The following is a 22,368-nucleotide window of genomic DNA, read 5'->3' as shown; positions in this document are numbered from 1 at the left end:
CAGGGGGTCGGTGGTCGCCCCATCGGTCTCCCCTGAGGCTGAGCAAGGTCAGCTGAGTTTACAGTATACGGATGACCTTCTTACACCAGGACAGGGTTATTTAAAGGAACAGGACACCGAGCCAAAATTCTGGGAGCTGCAGAGCCAGCTTCCCTGCAGAGAGGCCCAGACTTTCCTTCACTGGGATCCGTTTCCTCTGGCAAAGCAAACTGCAAACACTGCCAGTTAGCTACTGATAGTTTTCATTATGAACTAGAATAAATATACCAATAGTGAAGTAAACTGTACTAACATCTGTATGGCACTTCACAGAATACTGTCCATAATATGGACATAATACTGTAATAATAGAATTCTATAACAATAATAATAAACACCATTCATTATAATTTTAATATGTATTAGATATTAGATCTATAAATTATATTACCATTACACCTAATAGATTATATTTGATGATAATTAGAAATAGAATATTATATATATAACATAATTATGAATGGAACATATTTATAAAATGTACAAACATGTATTTATATATAATAACGTATGCTAGAGAATATGGTATGGTATAATTCTCACTTATTCTCCTTGGTGGCGACGCACGGGCTCAGACGCCCTCCGGCCTGCGGATGCAGGCTCCACAGCCACCGCTCACGCACACGCCAGATTTACTGCCGTCCTTCGGGACAGGAGGCTGCGGGTGACAGGGCACCAGATCCGGTCAACCACTTACCTCCACAGCAAATTATAGCAGCCACGAAAAGGGAGAGGTCACTGTCGTCCAGCTCTAGTGCGTTGAACTTCATGGCAAAATCAAACTTAGGTTCCATGATATCACAAAACGGTTTCCTTAGGCTCTTTAGGAATTCACGAGTTATAAAACCATTACCATATGCTACCAGCATCCCATCTTTATTCATCACAGAAGACAGCATGGCAAATATGGCCTCATAAACTCCGTATTTCAGCAAAGTGACCTGATCATTCAAGTCCAAGTTGGCGAAGCCAGGGATGGACTTGGCAAACTCGGTGAGCTCGGTGACGGTCTCCACGGACGTGCACTGGCAGCAGTGGAAGATGCGGACTTCTGCCTCCTTGTTCTGGATGCCGTTGGCCACCAGCTTGGCCACCAGAGTCTTCTCGGCCATACACAACGTCTCCATGTCGTGTATGACAAAGGGCTGCAAAGAAAGACACAGACATGAGCCAGGTCCCTGGTGACAGGCTGTCCTCCTAACGAGCAACGAGCTGAGGAGCAGCCGCTGTGTGCAGATCACCTACGGAGACGTGTCCTCGTCCTCAAATAACCTGAGAGTTGGCTGGGGACACAAAGACGCTCATAGCGAACTGGCAATACAGATCAGGAAGGTAATAACCATCACTGCCCACACCGGGGGGATGTTGGCAATAAAGCCGACAAGAGAACACTCGCCAAGCACTTTTAATATTTTATAGTACCCTCTGAACTCCTAAATACTACTGCAACGGCCCTAACTACCACAATTTTTAAATTTGTATCTCTGAAGAACACCTGACAGACAATGTTACAGGAGTTTCAGGGGCACCGCATAGTGATTCGACACGTCTACACATCAGGCAGTACCGACCCCTTGAGCTGTGTCGCCAGACAACGTAACTGCAATATTACTGACCGTAGTCCTTGTGCTGTCCTTTTCCTCCCCAGGGCTTATCCGTTTTATAACTAAAAATGTGTGCCTTGCCTCTTTCGCTCAGCCCCCAGTAATTCTTCGTTTTACCATTTTACGAACTTCGGAGAGAACCGTCGTTCACCTGACGCTGACTGCCGCATGAATGGACCTGGCACGTAAATAGAACTCGGAGAGTGGGTGCTTGCGTAGCAAGAAGCAAACAGGCGTCGTTAAGCCCTTGCTGTCTGGGGGTGACCTGGGAAAGTCTTGAGGAGCTGCACTTCAGTGCTCTGCCTTCCGGAACGAGCGCAAACCCCTGGGCCAGCAGCCTACCTGTTGCCATATACCATTTGCTTCTAAGCCCATGGGTCCTGCCATTTTCTAAGAGGAAAGAGGAGACAGGGGGCCCTATTATTCGAAGCCGGCATGCCCAGAAGGGGTTCTATATCTGGTGAGGCACAGGGGAACGGACATACATGTTTTGTGCCGCCGGCCAAAATGTACGCCAGATCTGTGCACAGAGCAGCAGAAATGACAGTCTCTCGGGGATCTCTCTGATTCATACGGTGTTCTACAGATCGGTCATGAGGCGGGCCAAAGCATTATTTTCAATTCCTACCAGGATACACAAAGGTAGAACGCATAAGCAGCTCATGATTTTAAGACTCACTCTGTCAATGGGCGAAATACGTCACTGACACTGTATCTGGCCCCGTGGCACCGCATGTCCCCTATTCCTGGGCCCCCAAGAGCATCTGGAGGCACCTCAGCACAAAACCACTTCAGGGCACCTGGAGGGTGTCCTTGTCTCGGAAGCAAGGCAGGTGCATTGGAACACTGCATGGGATAGTCTTAGAAATGTTTAAACATAAGCAGGATTTGCAATACAGTGTTGGACAAAAAAAAAATTTGATTCTACATCTGAAGAAAGGGGATACTTGAAAAATTTCCTGTGCGTGAGTGAAAACATTCTGAAAGCAAAATTCAAAGCCAAAGTCCTGCATATCTCAAGTCTCCCTCCAAAGATCACAAATGCAGGCCGGATGGCCGCTGTCTGGGGGAAAGTTTGGGGGCAGTTCTGCTTTCTGGGATTGAAGGAATTAACATTCTAGGGATACACAGCAGAATCCCTTCAATTCCAGGAGATACACTAGCAGACCACCTGGGCTGTAACCTTCGGCAGAAATGAAGGCATTACAAACAAAAGTTGTGTGGCCCAAAGAACCTTGGGAAGTACAGAGTTAAATGGAGTTAGGGCCCCCCAGAAACTCTGCAGCAGGTGTGCTTGGAAGCTTCAGGAACAGCGACAGCCTGGGTAGCGGAAGCTTCAGGAACAGCGACAGCCTGGGTAGCACTTCCCCAAGTGTGTGATCCCAGAGCTCTTGGCGTCCTTTCCTGGAGCGTCTCACTCAACCACAGGACCGGCCACGGAATTCACACGGCTCAGGGCAAAATGAAAATGTGGGGCCCCTCGTTCAAAAATAATGAAAAATTTCAAGACAGCGACAGCAGGGCACGAGATCCCGACGCGGGGCCCTTCCAGGCAAAGGGCCTTGTGAAACAGGACACTCGCCCGTGAAACCCGTCCGGGACTAGTTTTATGTGAAACATACTCTCGTAAATGGGACGTAACTGGTACAAATACTTCATTCCATTTTTATAAAATTTTCACTTGGATTTTAAGAAGGCAGGGCCTCATTAACAGACAAAATTAGAAACCATCTGAATTCAAAACCAGTGCTAACATTTAGAAACTGATGTTTATGGGAGCTCATGAGAGAACGCAGATACTAACACGCTTGATAAACACTGTTGATGGGACTATGTAAAAAAATCCATGCTGCTTATATTTAATTATGGAATGCGCCTTTTATACTTAAGTTTGAATATGAATGTATCTGACATCACAGGTGGTCATTTCAGATAAATAAACATGTTGTGACGAGTTTAAATAGCGCGAGGCAGAAAGCTGCCCAGTCCCCCCACGCCCCGCAGATCACTCCCCACCGAGACCAGAAGGTTCTCCTAACTGACATCCATCACTTGTGCTCACGCCCGACGTGTTCTGTGTGTGTTAATGACGCTACGGCAAGAACTTATCGTTACATACATCTAAACAGCATTTTCCACATAAAGTCAGGCAGCACCATCTTTTAGGGAACAATTGTGATTTACTGGTAGAATTGCTTTGGATGAAACCATTTAATAAGCTTTTAGTTAGGTTTTACTGCACATTTCAAGAAACGGTATAAAATATTAAGTCCGTTTTTCAATCTTAAGGCAACTTAAGTTGTCGGTATAATATTTCAACATAACACGTGGGCAAAACCCATTGTCCCCCTAAAGCCATTTCAGGGTGGCACCCGGGGGGCCCCTTGTCCAAAAGATTTTGAAACGCTGAGAATAATGTTGGAAGCCCTTCTGTTCTCTAGCCACATGCCAAAAACTCATCCCCTTGCTTCATTCATTCTTCTCAGACAAGATACTTGACTCTGTTACTGGCCGGCTGCAAGGACTCATGATTTTGTCTAAAATTCAATTATCTTCTCAGAAGACACATATTTTCCATAACTGAAGACATTCAAAGACTCTAAAGATTATTCCCGACAATTTTGAGCAACATGGGAATCTTTGAGATTTCATCGGAACGAAGAAAGTCATGACGGTCTGTGGCATTACAAAGTACCAGTCCTACTGCGTGACTGTCGCCTTGCACAGTCAGTGCTGAGAACCGTCTGTCTGAACCAAACACCCTCCCCCAGTTTCCACGGGTGCAGCTAGCTTCTAACGCCGGGAGTGAGCCGGTGCGCGCATGCGCCCGTGTGGGGGCTGGAGCCCGAGCACCCGGCTGCAAACCCCCCAGGAGAGGCGCAGACTTCAACGCTGGCACGTGCCCTCCTGGAGAGTCTTCTCGTGACATCCTTAACACCCCACACGTCAACACACCAACTTTTTAAGACGCTGTTGAAAAGCAGGTCTTTTGGAAGCCAAGTTCAGATGAGACCGATGTGCCCCCTGTGCCCCAGCTCTGCTTCCGTTCCTGCCGCCCTCAAATCACGGGGCAGCGAGGGCCCTGACGAGCTCCGACCAGGTCACTAAGGGCCCTGGTGGTTTTCTGGCTGGCCTCTGGTTCTGCAATCTCAGGGGCTCAAACCAGCCCCACGTCCAGGCAGAAACATTCACTATTCCTCCCACCACCCCCTGCCCTCAGCTAACACCCACCCATCCTTCCCCAAAACAATGGGATCCACACGCTTCCTTCCTCCTCCCAAGACCCTCCCTCCACCGTTTTCTCTCCACCCTCCCACAGCATTCCCCTCCTGGCCCCCCCAGCCAGCCCCTAACCAGTTCTAGGGGAGCTGTAGGTCTTTGTGTTATACGACCTACAGGCCACGGAAAATAGAAAAGCTGAGGCTGTGTCCCGCGTTGGGAGCTCGGAGCTCAGGCTGAGGGGACAGGGCTCCTTCCAAGAACGTGCAGATCTCAGTGGGGTATGCAGAAGGATACTCCGTGGGAATGAAACTAATACTAAACAAGAGTGTTTGGTTAAGAGTCAAGTTGACTCTTAAGTTCCCTTTAAATTCTAAAAATCCAAGAGAGAAACAGAAGATCTCAAAGAGATCGGAATTTTTGGTTACTCTAATATGGGGCTCTCCTAACCATTTCCAGGAGAGAAATTCAAAATTAAAAGGTTACTTTGCTTTCACCCTCATGATCCAGGAAGGGTCTAATTTATAAAAGCCCCTGGGGCCTCCCAGCATGGGTGTGGCCTTACCAATTTAATAGAGTTTGCTTGAGCCCTTCTGAAATGTCTCAGCCTATTTAATTGGAGAATTTTACTGAAGAATTAAAGACTCAGTAAAAGAGAGGTTTGGTTTGTTCATGAAAGTAAGTAGCTTGTGAAATACTTCATCTTCCTGTGACTAAAAATTCCAGCTTGTAATTCCCAATCAGGATTGCTTTAAGCTACTCATTAGTACGAATTAAACTTGTTTTGCCATGCTCGTAGGAGAAAGGCAAAATGTCTTCATTAGCCAACCTTGGACTGGCCCCTCTTTGAAGGAGCTGTGAGATCGGCTCTGCAAGGGACACAGAGACTGAGCTGACCGCGGGGTCGGGGGGCAGGTGGCGGAGTGCGCTTCGGAGAAGGCCTAGAATTGTCCAGAGAAGGCAATCAAGTGTCTGTAAACAAATAGCCCTTTCTAAACCCACAGACGTCCCTGGCTTTTCATTGAAGAAACAAGAGTGGGGTGGGTGGGGGGGCCGCAGGGCGGAGGGGCCGGAGAGGAGGGAGGAGATTTGGGGGAAAGATGCTAGAACACGTGTTGAGTGAAAGAAAATGCTTTCCTTTTCTGGCATTAAAATAGAGATTTAAGGAAAAAAATAGAGCTTTTAAAAAAATGCACTTAAGAAATGACCCTAAACTATTAACCAGATTTTTTCTTTTCTTTTTGGCGGGGGGGGGGGGGTGTGTGTGTTAATGACATAGTGATTATAATGACCTGGTTGCTAGGAGCTCCGAGGTGGTGAACCCAGAAGACAGGAGCAGCCCATCAGCTGGCTCAGGGGCCAACACCGCCCTCCCAGCACCCACCCGCTGTCTCCTCAGCCCCCTCTGCGGCTCTAGCAGCCCTGCGGCCAGGGGGGCCCTCGGACGGAGGAACAAGCAGCCGCGAGGACACCTACCGGGTTGTTGCTGGCCTTCCCCGCGAGGATGACCCGGGCCTTGACCTTGTTCATGTTAAAGTTCTTGAGGTAGGCCTCGTAGATTCTCTTGGCGAGGGACTTCAGATCGGCCGTTTCTGCATCTTCCGGCTCATGCTCACAGGTGAGAATTTCCGCTTTCAGTTTCGCTTTTTCCGATCTTGGCATTCGTCCGAAGCGAATTGGCACCGAGGCGCAGGACGGGGTCGGGCCCCGGGCGGGGAGCACATGAGAACTGGACACGAATGCAAGCTGCCCACGGGACGAGTGAACGTTCTACTCTGGAGAGCGGAAGAGAACACTCAGCCCTCCGTAACTCTGGACCTTTCAAAAGGTTAAAAGGAAAGGCAATGCCATCGCTCGTTTTGTCAACAGGATTGGTTGAAGGTTGTTCACTGTCACAAGGTCCAGAATTGACCCCTAGTTCAAGGAGATGGCGGCGACCCTAGGGTGAATTCACATGACACATTTTTCTTCATCCAGAAGGCAGACGTACAACTGCTAGGAGCTAGTCATTTTACATTTACCCTCACGTCGTCATCGGCATGTTCTAAAATGACAGTATGGTTCAGAATAATGGCCTTCGCCACGTGGGACGGTGTTGGCAATGGCACGCGCTTCGTGCCGACACTGTGACCATTCTGGCGTCCCGGGGGGCTTCCAATCGATCTGAAAAGCTGGACCGAAGTCTTACCGTGGGAAGTGTCTACGGAGTTCCAGGAGCTCTGCTGCGTCTCCGCTCTGTGACACTTGCCCTTCCTAGGCTTTGCTGGCTGCACAACGATCTGGGCACTAAGTGTTGCCGCGCATTCACTCAAAACACAGTCCGGGGTGACCGGACAAGGGAGGTGAGCCGAGGCAGGGGCTGGGGGAGCACGCGGACAGCCTTACCTACCGTTATGGGACATCCCGACCGACAGGCACTTGTGGAAACGACAGTACTGGCACTTGTTCCGGTTCTTCTTCTGGATCTTGCAGTGGCGGTCACACCTGTCGTAGGCCAGCTTCAGCCGGACGGTTCGCCGGAAGAAACCCTGTGGGACGGACGCACGGTTGGGGCAGGGCCGCGGCTGGCCGGTACCTCGGTGTCGTGGCTTTACGCACGTTTCTTGTCGTTCACCTTTTGTACTTCCCAAATGGACTGAAATTAGTAAAACCTTTCTAAGAAGTCTGACTTCGTCTGACAAACTGAAAAACTTAAATTTCATTACATGTGAGATGAAAAACTAACAAAATGAGGCACAATTCAAAGTCATTTCTGGACGTGTTCATCTGGCGTGGGAAGACACGGTTACCGTCTCCCAGCAACACTCAGTCCCATCCCGATGCGTGCAAGTGTCACTTTCCCTCCCCAACTCACCCCAGATTTGTGACTACACGGATCTCGACGTAAGAGAATACTAACTCCCTGAAAGACAAAAATTATAATAAACCAATAAAAGGAAGCCACCTGTTTGCAGACAATGTTCCCGCTTTACAAAAGCATCTCAAACTCTACCCAGTAAGAAATGTTGGTAGTTAGTGCACATGAAACGACACGTAGTGACAGGAGCTCCGCACAGCCTGGTAGGAAAGGCGACTTTGCAAGAAGCTTGTTTCACAGGCCGCTGGTCAGAAGGCTTGTGAAGGGTCCGCATCTGCTTTGCTTTCTTTTCTTTTTGCTTCCCACTCATTCCCGCCTGTTTTGGGTGGGGCAGGTCTGGCGGGCCATGGGACCAGGGACAGCAATTTCTTGGGGCATAGGAGGGGAGGATGGCGCCTTCCCTCAGCTGGATATCTTGGTCTGTCACGTGGGATGGCCAGAGCAGGCACAGGACCACGAGGGGGTCGAAGAGAGACTCGTACCCACCAGAAGGCGGCGCGGCGCTTTCTCCCCGCGGCCCACGCCTCCGAGGGCGCAGGGGTGGCGTTGCTGTCAAGGATGCGGGTCGTGCCCGCACCAGGAAAGGCCGTGGCATCTTCCACAAGTCAGTAAACTGTCTCAGCACCGGACACTGAGATGACGAGACCTCCCGCGGAGCAGGGACACCAAGTACCAGAGCTGGGAGTGTCCACAAACTCCTAAAAGCATGTTGCGGGGGCCCGACGCCTCTGACCGCCGTGGCCCGCTGAGGACCGACCCCACAGTCAAATAAAGGGGTCGTTCGTCCTGTGGTTTATTTGCTTGAAAACATGCTTCTTCAACTCCATGGCCGAGGACAGTCGGCCCTCTGCCGCGGGCTCTCTGAGGGGAGAAACTAATGTCTCACTGGGGTCAGTGTCTTCTCTGCAACTTCTGGCAGACCTGAGTCACAGTGCACCTCTGTGTTTAAAAGAAAAGGAAGCCCCCGTGGTCCCAAGCAAGGACTGTCTCCCCGCCGGGGTCACCGTACCTTACAGCCCTCACACGCGTGAACTCCGTAATGGTAGCCCGAGGCTCTGTCGCCACAGATTCGACACTCGATGTTCAGGGCTACGCTGGCTGGTTCATCAGCACTGCTGGGAGCCACCGGGTAAGTGATCGACGAGGGGCTCGAAGCAGGGGACAGGGTGTCTGAGAACAGAGGAGAAAGGCTGATGAGCATCCCAGACACCGTCACCGATGTCTACACCAGGTTCACGAGGAGACGACGGCATGTGAGGAAGCACTGGCTAGTGGTCAGGGCTCCCAGCCTGGGCTGGCCCCTGTCCTGGGCTGTCCCACCCCCACCTGTGTGCCTCCGGTTACTGCTGTGGCATCCCCGAACCCGCCGCTGGGCTGCCCCCGGGTTCTGGACCCACCGTCTCCCCTCCCCCACCCCAGTGCAGCCTACACACAATTTTTACTTTGCTTCCCTCCAGCGCTTCTGCGATTGTTAACTCAGTAAATCACAGGATAAAAATCTGTGTGGGCAACACCGAAAGCAATAATCCATGAAAGATTAAAAAAAACAATAAATTGGACTTTCTTAAAATTAAAAACTTCTTTTGGCTCTGCAAAAGACACTGCCAAGAGAACGAAAAAGACAAGCCACAGACAGGGAGAAAATATTCACAAAACACACATCTCAGAAAAGACTTGTTTCCAAAATACACAGAGAAGTCTTAAAACTCAACAATAAAGTGAACAACTCAATTAAAAATGGGCAGATGGTCTGAACAGACACCTCACTGAAGAATGGGAGCAGATCAGCAAAGATGTTCCACGTCACTGGTTGTCGGGGGTCGTGAAGTAGAACGAGACATCACTATGCAGCTACAGACTGGCTAAAACAAACATGAGCGCCTGGGGGGCTCAGTTGGTGAAGACCCTGCCTTCGGCTCAGGTCATGATCTCAGGGTCCTGGGATCGAGCCCCACGTCGGGCTCCCTGCTCAGTGGGGAGTCTGCTTCTCCCTCTGCCTCTGCCCCCCCCCACTTGTGCACACACACATTCTTGCTTTCTCTCTCAAATAAATAAATAAACAAATAAATAAAATCTTTTAAAAAAATTAAATTAAATTAGACAAACCAACCCCTGGCAGCACCACATGCTGGCGAGGACGTGGCGCGACAGGGATGATTGCTGGTGGCTCGTGGGAACACGGAATGGGGCAGCCACATTGGAAGACAGTTTGGCAGAACAGTCTTAAAGGAATTACACTCCTAGGTATTTGCCCAAGTGATCTGAGATAAGTTCACACAAAAACTGACACACGCACGTCTATATCAGCTTTAGTGTTAATCTCCCCAAATCAGAGGCAACCAAGATGCCCTTCGATAGGTGGAAGGATAAAAAAGAAAAAGCCAGTCTGAAAAGGCTATAAAGTATACGATCTAAACATCTGACATTGGGGGGAGCTCAACTATAGGTGTTGTACAAAGGTGAGCTGCTGGGGGAGGGTGGGAGGCAGGCTGAACAGGTGAAACAGAGGTTTTTTGGTGAAACAATTCATACAAAAACATAACGGTGAAGATGTAACATGATGCATTTGTCAAAACCCACAGAAGTGTGCAGGACAGAGAAGCCTTCATGGGTGCAAACAAAAGTCATTGAGGAGGCTGGGGGATCCCCGGGGGAGTGCTGAGTGTGACCAAGCAGGCTCACTGTGGCACACATGTACGGAATGGCCTCCCTGAAGGAGGCATGGAGAGGACCCCGCCTAAGGATACTTGGAGACCAGTGGCATCTATGGGACCAAAGGCTTGTCAGTGTGAGGTATCTGCAGATAAAGCAGCCCCCACAGGGGTACAGGTTAGCCACCCTGACGCCACCATCATGTAGACCAGAGAGAGACCATGAACGGAAGGAATCGTGGCGTGGGAGCCAGGCCTCTCACCGTGGGAGCAGGAGCTTACAGATCAGCTGGGAGAGGTGAGAATGACCCACGTGGTGGTGGGTTAGCGCTGCAAGCATCAGCCAACAAACAGAGATTCAAATGGCTACATACAGAAATATTTATGGACCTGTGTGTATACATAGGTTAGAACACACCCATATCTCTTCGCTCCATCAACTAAGAGAGCCTAAAGGGAAAGACACTCCAGCAGCAACCTGAAATGACAGGGGAACAGCAGCCGGGACTCTGATAAGGCTGGATATAGTTCTGTGACCACCACTCAGAGTGAAAGCCTCAGAGTCCACAGCCATCGGGTAAAGGATTCAAAAGAGTTTTGCCTCAGTATCGGGGCAAACTTACCTGTAGAATCTACGTTATTGGTTTCATCTAACACAAGACCTGAAAGGCCAAACATTACCCAAGTAACTGTGTCCCAGAACAAAACTCAGAAGTATTTGTGGGAATACAAAAATATCCAGCATGAACAAAGTTCACAATGCATGGCATCCAATAAAAAAAATTACAGGGGCTCCTGGGTGGCTCAGTGGTTAAGCGTCCGACTCTTGATTTCGGCTCAGGTCATGATCTCAGGGTCAGGCTGACCCGGAACGAACACAGATGATTCAAGTTATGACTGTATCCTAAGGGTTCAAGGAGTCGGATGAAAGACTGGAGACTGAGTGGAAAAGAGCCAAGTCACACATCGAGTGAGGAAGACTACACACCTGGTGTGGGAAATACACCGGACGGGGTCAGGGCCAGCTTAGACACTGCAGAAGGAGAGATTAGTGAACTTGAAGGTACAGCAGAAGACTATCCAAAATGAAACACTGAGAGAAATGAGATGAAAAAAATTTTTCATAAGTGAAATCTACCAACCATTTAAGGAAGAAACAGTATCAATTCCACAGAAATACTTACAGAAAACTAAAGAGGAGGGGGTACTTCCTAACTCATTCTGTGAGGCCAGCATGAATCCAATACCAAAGCTAGGTAAAGATTTTACAGGAAAACTAGAACCAATATCCTTCACTAACACAGACGCAAAATTCCTTTTTTTTTTTTTAAAGATTTTATTTATTTATTTAACACAGAGAGAGAGAGAGAGAGAGAGAGAGAGAGAGAGAGAGACAGCGAGAGAGGGAACACAAGCAGGGGAAATGGGAGAGGGAGAAGCAGCCTCCCAGCGGAGCCGGGAGCCCGATGCAGGGCTCGATCCCAGGACCACCAGGTGACCTGCAGATGCAAAATTCTTAACAAAATTGTAACAAGTCCATCATGTATAAAAAGGACGATACATTATGACCAAGTAGGATTTATTCTGGGAATGCAAAGTTGACTTAATCTTTGAAAAGCCAAGAGTGTAATTCACCGTATCAACCAACTAAGAAAGAAGAGCCACCTGGTCATCCCACTGGATGAAGGAATAGTGTTTGACAAAATCCAACATCAACTTCTGATAGAAATGCTCAGAAAACTTAGGATTAGAAGAACTTCCTCAACCTAGGAAAGGGAATCTATAAAAAACGGTTATTGTCATAATTACTGGTGAAAGACTGAGATCAGGAATAAGGCAAGGGTGTCTCCCCTTATTCAATATTGTACTGGAGGTTCCAACCTGTGTAATAAGGCAAGAAAAAGAAATAAAGGCAACCAGCTTAAAAAGGAAGAAGTAAAACTGTCTTTATGTACAGATGACATAATTATCTGTGCAGAAAATTCTAAAAATCTATAAAATATGAAACACTTAGCAATAAATCTGACCAAAAAATACAAAAGATCTATATACTAAAAAGTAGAAATTAATGAAGAGCTATCTCACAGAGGAAATAAATTCATGGCTCAGAAGGCTCACTGTTGTTAAGATGTCAACTCTCCCCACATTGATCTTTTGATTTAAGGCAATCCCAATCAGAATCTTAGCAGGCTTTTTTGGTAGAAATTGAAAAACTGATTTTAAAATTCATAGGACACCCAAAACATCTTCAGAAAAGAAGAATAAAGCTGGAGAATTTAATGCTACTTGACTTCAGGCCTTACTATAAAGCTACAGTAAGCAGAAATTAGTGGCATTGGTGCCAAATGAGACAGACAGACAAATGGAACTGAAACAGGCCCGGCAGGTAAAGCCAATTGATTTTTGGCAAAGATATAAAGGCTGTATAGTGGAGATAGCAGCCTTTTTAATAAAGTATGCGAGAACAGTTACAAATGTAAAAAAGAGAGAGAGAGAAAGAAGAAGAAGAAATCAGTTTTGATCCACACATGAAAATTAATTCAATAGCTCTAGGACATAAATGTAAAACCCAGAAAATATAAAACTGATAGAAGAAAGTGACTTTGGATCAGGTAAGTATTTTTTAAATATGACACAGAAAGCAGTATCCATGAAAGAAAAACATTGATGAATTGCACTTCCTTAAAATTAAGGACTCTGCGTTTCGAAAACCACTGCTAAGGGAAAGAAAAGACAAGCACAGACTAGGAGAAGCTATTCAGAAATCATACCTCTGATAAAATACTTGTATCCAGAATATATATTCATATATATATACATATACACACACACTCATACATATATCTCGAGAGCAAGGAAACCACTCAATTGAAAACAGGCAAAAGGTTTGAACAGAAATGTCACCCAAGAAGATGTGCACATATGAGGGACAAGCTTGGAGCTATCACCCGCACAAGTCATGGGGATGAAACGGACAGCACTGGAAATACAGTCTGCACTATCGTCATAACACTGTGCGGTGACGGACGGTGACGGACATGGCGGTGAGCGCTGTGTCATGCACGGAACTGTGAAGTCACTGGGTTGTGCATCTGGAGCTAATGTCACATTGTGTGTCAACTATACTTCATTAGAAAAGCTTCAAAAAGAAGATATCTAGCAAAAGAGTCTCGGCATCACTAGGCCTCAGGTAGATGCAAACGAAAACCACCGCCGCGACATCCCGTTACACACCCATCAGGATGGCCAAAACCTGGAAGACTGACCATATTTGACGTTCATCGAGGGTGTGCATGAGCTGGAGCTCTCACAACCGTTGGTGGGAACCTAAAATGAGATAACACTTGGGTGCCCGCGTGGCTCGGTTGGTGAAGCGTCTGCCTTTGGCTCAGGTCACGATCCCAAGGTCTTGGGAGCGAGCCCCACGTCGGGCTCCCTGCTCAGCAGGGAGCCTGCTTCTCCCTCTGCCTCTGCTGCTCCCCCTGCTTGTGCGCTCTCTCTCTCTCTCTCTCAAATAAATAAATAAAATCTTTAAAAAAAAGTGACCTGCCATTCTGGAAAGGATCATGGCATTTCTTAAAAGTCACACGTACATCTGCCTTGGGTCCCAGCCACCCGCTCCTAGGTATGTAGTGCAGAGAAGCCAAAGCACGTGACCACAGAGACGTCAATGTTCCCAGCAGCGCTACTTGTAACAGCCAATACCCAGAAGCAAATCAAATGTTGATCGACAGGCGAATGGGGAAACAGACAGTGGCTTATTCATACGACAGATAAAAACCTGAACTACTGATATGTGCTTCCACGCATATGAATCTCAAAAGAATCTGCTAAGTGAAAGAAGCCAGCTGAAAAAAATACCTACTGCATTACTCTTTCTATATAAAATTCTAGGAGATACAAACAGCTCCATAATGATAGATTGGTGTTCGGGGTGTTGGGGGGGGGACCCAGGGGTGGGGAAGAGGGTTTACAAAAGGGCACAAGTAAATCTGGAGGTGATGGGTTTGGTCACTATTTCCATCATGGGGATGATTTCACACTCACAACATGTGTGCACGTCAAACCGTACACTTCAACCATGGGCGCCAATCACGTCGTTAAGAAAATCGGGGCAGAAAGACAGACTGGCCGCGCAAGCAGCCTCACCCATCTGTTCTCCCGGGTGTAAAGTTTAAAGTGAATACATTTTATAGACAGCCCTTCCGTGGGAGCAATTTACGTAATGCAGAAATACCACCCGCGGGATGGAAAATCTAGTTTACAAGTAAGTGGTAATCTTATCTCAAATGAGCTGGTCACGCCCGCACTGGAGAACCTGGAAAGGAAACAAAGCAAGATCTTAAGAAGGGAGCGATGATGCCAAATGACCAAAAGGACCCACAACAGTGAGGAGAAGCTGGAGGGTCTACGGATGGCTGACCGCACACCCAGGGGTGCGTGTTGAGTACGTGTCACTGTGATCACTTTTGGTAAGTTCCCCCTCTTTTGTTTTTGCCACAAAGTTCCTTGGAATTGGTTGAAGACCAGGGTGGAACTCTCGCCCCCAGCACCCTTGCCCTTACTTTATTTAGACGCGAAGCGCATGTCGGCCCGTGGACTTGGGCCCCGCGTGGCTTTTGATGAAGTATATGGACCAGGAGGCTAGTTTATGTAACATCTCCAAGTTTTAAGTGTCAGAGCTTTCAGATGGCTTAGGAATATATTTTAGATTCTAGTTCTTGACAATGACCTAAAAGACACTAGTTTCAGAAAAGCAACCTTGAAAGTAATTGGAAGAACGTAACTTCGGATCCCTCCTGTTTGAGGGTGAGGACTTGGGAGAGAGAAAATCCAGGCAGAGCGGTTGCTGTGCACTCTACCGTCCTGGAGAAGGCAGGTGTCTGGCCCCTCTTCATGCCCATGGCTAAGACAGAACTTTCCAGAGGGTTTACAACGGCACACCCACCCTGTTCACACAAGTTCCTTATTTGAGAACAACCTCGAGAGTGTGTGACCTGAAGGAAAGCGTATCCTTGACTCTTTAATTATAAAACGGATGATATGTTTTTCAAAGAAGGCGGGGGGGGGGGGAGAATCTGCCTTCTTAAAAAAAAAAAAAAGAAACAAATGGACACAGATGAATCTCCTCAAATCCAGAAGAAAAAAAATTCTGATAGTATAACTGCAAATAGTGCACGGAAGCAATCAGCCAGCACACGGTGTGTCTGCGATGTGCTGAATCAAAGACCCGTTTGGAGGGGTTGAGAGCTAGGTTTGACCCTGGGTTTTCTCCTACTCTGGGTTTGTCACCTCCAGCATGTCCCAGTGTCCTGGGGTCTGTCTCCCTACCTCTTCCCTCAAATAAACAGAACAACGAGCTCAAACATTGCTCTTGGGATTCGGGGAGACAAGGCGTGTGCAACAACTACCACGGTGCCCAGTAGCCTGGGCTGTCACTGTCCCGGACACTAGCACAGGTCGGCCACAAGGCGACCTACTGAGGCTCTGCAAGGTGGTCCCACACCCCAGAGGCTTTTCCTTGCCCCCCTCCCTCGCTGTTTCTGGAAGCTCCCATCACCCTGGACACTTGCTCCTTTTCCTCGAAGCTTACTGCCTTGGTAACACGTCATGAGAAAGGCAGTCAAAACGCGAACCATTTATAAAGGTCTGTTGGGGTCACTGCAAAGGTTGCTCAGTCAGGAAGGCCACAGAGCCCATTAACGTGTCATCTCCTCGGGGTCTCACATAGATCGTGCAATCCCTGATTTTCTGCGTCGAGGACACTGCTGCCAAAAGGGATGTTCCTACAAAGAACACGGCTTCGGAGCCAGCTGGGGTTCAAGTCTCGGCACAGTCTCTTTCTAGCTGCGTGACCGGGCTGCGTTACCTAGTATCTGTGAGTTTATTTCCACTTGCAAAATGACAACAGTCTCTCACTGTGTTTTTACGAGGATCACGTGAGGCTTTGCACAAGGTGCTTTTTCCTTCTGCCAGGAATGCTCCTTTTTGCTGCTTGTATTTTTCTTTAAAGTATCTCAAACATATAGAAAAACGTACAGTAGGACCCGTGCCGCCCAGATTTACAAATGGTAATGTTTCTGTCTAACGTGCAACCTACCCCCAGACCCCTCTTCCTCTCGGCAGGGGACCAGCATCGTAGAGCTGCCACGAGTCTTCCCAGATGTGTGTCCATACCCACTGACCACGTTCGGCGCTGTTCGGTGTTGGAGATCTTACACGGATCGAATCACACGGAATGTATCCTCAAGCTGTTTCATTTCATTCAGTGTCGCTTTTTGTGTGGATTCGAGTGATACGGGTGGAGCCAGTTCGTTAAGTTACGGTAAAGAAGTTTTCACGATCTGTCCGCTTCCCTTGCTTCCTATGGGGCCCCACCGTGCAGGTGGCCACAGCGCACGGCGGCCACATACGTCACCACGCTGCAGGCACTGGCCCAAATACGGCTGCCATGCGCCTTGTACGCGTCTCCTTTTAAACGATGTCTGTCCCCAGTGGGCCTGCCAGGTCCTTCCGCCGTCCTCTCTACAGAGGTTCCATCAGCATACGCCGCTCCCAGCCGCTCGAGAACCTTCCCTTCCCACCGGCACTAACGTCAGCGCCGTCATGAAAATCATCTTCCTGGAGCAGGAATAAGCAAGAAGACGGCTGGCAGAAACGTGCCCCGGGTTAAGACTCGACACCCGGGGAGCCCGGTCCAATCGAGGACGCAGTTTACACCACGTTATCCCGGGCTGGCTTCGTTGTTGCCTGGAAGGATGAAGTGTTCCCCCATTTCTTCTCTGTGACATCAGAGGTTGCCTAAGCGGACCCCATGTTTTACTTCTTGGTATTTGCCCTGCTGACACTTGTTACAGTTCTTCTTCTTCTTCTTCCTTTTTTTTAAAGATTTTATTTATTTATTTTAGAGAGAGAGAGCACAAGCAGAGGGAGAAGCAGAGGGAGAGAGAGAGACTCTAGCAGACCCCATGCTGAGTGTGGAGCCCAACGTGGGACTCGCCCGCAGGACCCTGAGATCAGGACCTGAGCCGAAATCAAGGGTTGGATGCTTCACCGACTGAGCCCCCCAGGTGCCTCTCCTGCAGTTCTTACTGCAGCGTAGAAAATAGGCGGGTCATATACATTGCCAGATTTTAAAAAATCACCCTTTTTATTATAATAGGGGCCTCTGCTTTAAAGAAGTAGAAACTCAAGAATTTTTTAGAAATGCAGCTGACTGCCTTAACTGAATTTCAAGCATTATTTGATTTGTGTAGCTTTTAAAAGCAGGCATACTGTGTATCTCACATGTCTCCTGAAAGGCCTCCAGGCCCAGTGGACTGGGTATCATGCTTTATCATGTCTAAAGAGTTCACTGCACAAAGATGGGACTGCTTTGCCAGCCTTTTAAAGAGAACAATTTTCTCAGCAGGAAAAAAAAAAACCAAAACCCCCAAAATTTTCTAAATAAAACTTTTTAGGAGACAGCACACTTACCTGTAATAACAGATCCATCAGATCCTGGGCCACTTCCTAAATACTGGTATTCTGTAAAACTAAAGCTTCCAGAACTGTCCTCACCAATGGACTGAGAAATCTCTTGGATGCTTCCCATTTCTTGTAGAAATTCTTCAGATAATGGGCTTTCCAGATCATTAGCCTCGAGCGGGGAGAGGGGGCAAATTGGGCTTTCTGTGTCTACCATCTTGACTAGATGGTTCTGGAAATGTAGCCGAGCCCCAACCTGGGAGGAGAGAGAAGTAACGAGTGAGACAGACATAGAAGAACACTTTTCCTTCAGTGAAAACATCCTTTACCGATGATGACCCACTGAATTCATCATCTAGGAAGGACCCGTGTTGACCACCTTTTCTCAGCATGCCTCTTGATAAGCTTGCTCAGAAAATGAAAATCTTTCAACACAACATGTTTTCAAAGCTGATCCTGCGAATATCATTCATCTGTGACTGAGCGCACAGTGTGTGCTCCGTGTATCTGAGCTGGACAGAAACGGCAGTGGACACAGAGTCCCCGCTTGCCTACGACACCTGTTTCGGTGGGGACACAGACAGCAAATAAACAAACGCGTGTGGAATGAGTGTCTGCTGGCGATCCGATAGCACGGTAAGAGCAGATGGGGAACGGATGCTGCCGTACCGGGGAACACTGCCTTGCTGATCTGGGAACAGCAGAACCTGAGAGGGTGAGCTGCGCACAGGTCTCGGGAGAGAATGTTCCAGCAAACAGCGAGCGCAAAAGCCCCACAGTGTTCGCTTGTAGGAACAAGCAGGCCAGTGTGGCTTAGCGGAGGGGTTCAGAGAGAGCAGGAGAGACAAGCTGCCGGCACACAGCTGTCGGCACACAGCCTAGTGCAGTATTCTATGTTCTCCTTGTACCCTGGGGGGTAACTCGTGCAGGTTTTCCTGAAAAATGATGGTGTACTTAGAGATACATTGTAGAGTTTAAAAAACCCAGCTAGGTGAGTCCCTGACAAAGCTAGACTGTTTCAACTAGCAAACAAAAGAATACTCTCCAGATGGGTACTGTTTCGAGCTGAACTGTGTCCCGCCAAAATTGCCATGTTGGAATCCTGACCCCACCCCCAGACCTCAGAATGTGGCTATATTTGGAGAGAGGGCCTTGAAGAGGCACTTATGTTAAGACGAGGTCTTTAAAGCAGGCCCTGATCCAATCTGATTAGTGTCCTTATAAGAAGAGGAAATCGGGACACACAAAAAGAGATCCGGGGCGTGTGTGCAGGGGTGCACAGGTGTGGGGCAGGTCCGGCTGCCCGAACTGCCCGCCCACCTCGTCCTCCGAAGGTCCCGCCCCAGGTCCATCCGTGGGCCTGGCAGTCAGCATCGTGCAGTGACATTTAGCTTCTGGAACTGCTTTCCCATCTGAAGGGGTCCCAGTGAAGCCCACGGCTCGCGGCACCGAAAGGACCCAAGGAGGTGCCTGCCGATGACAGCCAGGGCTGACCGCGAGGCGCTGCCATCACACGGTGGCCACAGGATGCCTGGCTCCCCAGCCGAGGGAGAGCACTACTCCAAAGCAAATCCGTGGAAAGCGCTCTTCTAAAGCATTTTCACAGTTCAGCCCCGCTTAAAGTAAATATCTTCAAGTGCAAAGATGAAGGGATGTTTTGACTTCCTTTAGAAATGAAAAATGGATACAATTCACACATTTTTGTGAAAGTCACATCTCATGCTTAGAGTTCTGACAGTAAGTTCTCATGGTTGACAACAACACACAGGAAAAATAAAAGAGAACCATCAGCCTTTTGTAGGATTTAAAAGACTTTCTCTGTAATCTCTATATCTACAATCAGGCTGTGAAACTGCATTTTTTTCTATCATGTTTTATTCTGCGTTATGTCTGAAGACAGGTTTCTTTAAATGGCAAGCAAGACAGTGGGGTAAGTATCGCTGAAAATATTTTTCACCATGAACAAAAGGTTAAAAACTGCAGTCACTCATGTAAAATATTAACCATACAGTTGAGCCTAGTAAGTATCAGAGAGCTGGGCAGAGGCTGTGCTGTCAGTGGGGCTGTGACCACCTCGTCATGAGACTCCCCGTGCTACAAGGGAAAATGAGTATGGACAGCAGCCTTTTTCTTCCTGCAAATACTCAATCTTCCAACCAGGAGTGTCGAAGCTGGAGGAACTGATCTTTCACTATAAAATGATGTTTGTTTCCCTGTCGTTACACTCAGTGAGTTAGAATACTCTTATCGTTTTACTTTTCAGTTGTTTTTAAAGCATACGCAAGATTTATTTAGGGGAACGCCAGTCTTGCTGTTAATGAAGAGCTAACAAGATAAAATCCCTCCGCAGAGTGAGGCAACACTGTCCTGAACCCTGGCCAGAGGACTGGCGTTTGCACAGATCACTGAACACACCGCCCTCTCTTGCTTCCGGCTGGAGCAGATAAGACAGGGCTCCCTTTGAAGGTGTCCCCAGGTGGAGAGCCGAGGCAGCCCGGCACACACCCCAGCCCACCTGCCCCGGGGCTCCCGGCGTGCTCTGGCTCCCAGCCCTCCCCCTGTCGCTGTGGCTTCTGCTCAAGCAGCAGAAATATCACAGGAAGTCTGGCTCTAAAGTCCACATGGCACGGCCACTGCCCAGTTCCTCGAGGAGAACAAGCCAGGCGCCAGTTACGGTGTCCTCCACACCAAGCGCTCTGGAGGGACAGACGGGCGCAACAGACAGACGATCTCTTTTCTCAGCAGCTCCCAGTCTGGCCAAGGAGGCCAGACAAACGGCCGAAGGAAAAGCAGAGACGCTAGCAGAACTCCGGTGGGTCTTCCATTTCCTCATGCAGAGAGGCTTCCACGGGGGCCGAGAGCCCGGGGAGAGGACAGCGGAGCTCTCCACCCAACTCCCACCGAGACGCAGGTTCCCTGTAATCCTTGTGTCCCTTCCTGAACCCAAGGCCTGCCAGGGCTCTCTCTCAACACATCTTTTCTTTCCCGTCCAATGTAAATGTTACAGCTGCATCTTGTTATTTCAGAAACTTGAATGTAAACTGCAAAAATTGTCCTTTTAGGTCTCAGTAGGGCATTTACCCATCAGAATATTCCTTTGAGCGGAGTATGAAAGAAAGAAAGAAAGAAAGAAAGAAAGAAAGAAAGAACAAGAAAGAAGGAAGGAAGGAAGAGAAAGAGGGACAGAATGGTGGAGGCATAGCTACTATTACCATTTTGTGTCAGCGAGGGCAGGGGAAGTGCTGGAAGGATTTCAACAGTAACCCACAACCTTTACCACACAGCATTTTCCGAATCACCCACTCTTAGATGGCATGACTTTTTAAAAGATGAGGCTAACATGAGTTGCTAATGGCATGATGAGCTCTTACTCTGTGAAGCCAAGTGGGGCTCAGCACCCTCCTCCAGGTTCCCACAGTCCCTCGGCCCGATTCTGACAAGCCCTAATCACATGCAGCGTGAGAACGTTTCACGTCTGTCTCGAGGGCGGAGAATGTGTTTTGCTAATCCCTGTATCCATATTTTTCGCCCAACCTTACAGTGCAGGAGGTGTCCGGTGTCTGTTTCCAGCGCTTAGCTAGGACGGGCACAGCGTGTGCCCTCGCGGGTTACCCCACCAGGAACTCGGTGCACGTCTGCGAGGACCCCTCTGGCTCTGTGTTCGCAGGTGCGGCCTGCCATCACCCAGATGGGGGGCAAACCTGGCGTGTCCAAAGACGACAGGACGCAAGGATATCTCGATCAGAAGTCAGCGTGCTTCTGTGTTGGGCAAGTGATCAGAAATTTGCACAGTGAAGTATAATCACCATCGGGACTTAAAAACAAAGCACACAAGAGGAAAAGATAAGTCTAAGCCTCACAGTGAACAGCAGAGTGCCAGGTTGGCAGGAAAGAGCTTGTGTCAAACAGGGATGGGGAGTGGGGCTGCCAGCAGCCAGCTCCGTTACCCCAAAGGAGAGGTCTTGGGGTTAAGGCATGAACGGTTGATCAGCCCAACTCTCCACCGTAGAAGCGACAGACGGAAAATGTGGGAGAAGTTCTGTACTAACATAAAGTAGGTACTTTGAAGACAAAGTGAAGGACTTTCATTTCATCAAATGCTTGGAATCAAAGACCAAGGAAGAATCACGTCCTTGTCGGCTCCCGGGGGCTGTGACTGTGTCTGGACCATGTCTGCGCCCTTACGTTACGAATGGAGTTTCTTGGACCTGAGAGGCCCTTTGTAAATACTTTCTGAAATTAAGTATTAAATAACAGCTCAATATTGTCCCAACTGTCACAACAGGTTTATATGCTATGGGGTCAGATACTCGCGGGAAAGAACAGATGGAGCTGGGCTTGAGTTTCCCCCACTCAGCTCTTGTATTTGACACAAAAGGGTCCGAATACATTGTTACAAACGTGGGACTTTTACTTTGCTACTACTTATCTTTCTGTAAGCAACCCTAACTTAAAAACTCCCTTGAATTATAGGTAATGGGCTTACTAATGCCACCTTATAGAAACTATTTACATTTTCTGGTAAGACTTC

The 22,368-nt window shown here is 48.4% G+C and overlaps 1 protein-coding gene across 3 annotated transcripts in view; it reads right to left on the bottom strand.

The window, feature by feature from the left end:
• PPARA (peroxisome proliferator activated receptor alpha) overlaps positions 1 to 22,368 on the bottom strand; it is a 61,725-nt gene that overhangs the window by 2,981 nt on the left and 36,376 nt on the right. For 2 of the 3 annotated variants that reach the window (XM_040637709.1, XM_040637710.1), the window contains exons 3-7: positions 17,847 to 18,093; positions 8,729 to 8,889; positions 7,252 to 7,390; positions 6,339 to 6,541; positions 737 to 1,184 (exon numbers count right to left, since the gene is read on the bottom strand). In XM_040637709.1, coding sequence (XP_040493643.1) covers positions 737 to 1,184; positions 6,339 to 6,541; positions 7,252 to 7,390; positions 8,729 to 8,889; positions 17,847 to 18,054 — 1,159 coding nt within the window. In that variant the 5' untranslated portion in view covers positions 18,055 to 18,093. The remainder of the gene's footprint in view (positions 1 to 736; positions 1,185 to 6,338; positions 6,542 to 7,251; positions 7,391 to 8,728; positions 8,890 to 17,846; positions 18,094 to 22,368) is intronic. The other variant, XM_008702885.2, reaches the window with a different exon arrangement.

Source organism: Ursus maritimus, unplaced genomic scaffold, assembly GCF_017311325.1.
Source record: "Ursus maritimus isolate PB19 unplaced genomic scaffold, ASM1731132v1 scaffold_21, whole genome shotgun sequence".
In the NCBI taxonomy this organism is placed as follows: Eukaryota; Metazoa; Chordata; class Mammalia; order Carnivora; family Ursidae; genus Ursus; species Ursus maritimus.
The sequence above is the reverse complement of the archived record's forward strand: the minus strand, read 5'-3'. Positions and strand labels throughout refer to the sequence as shown.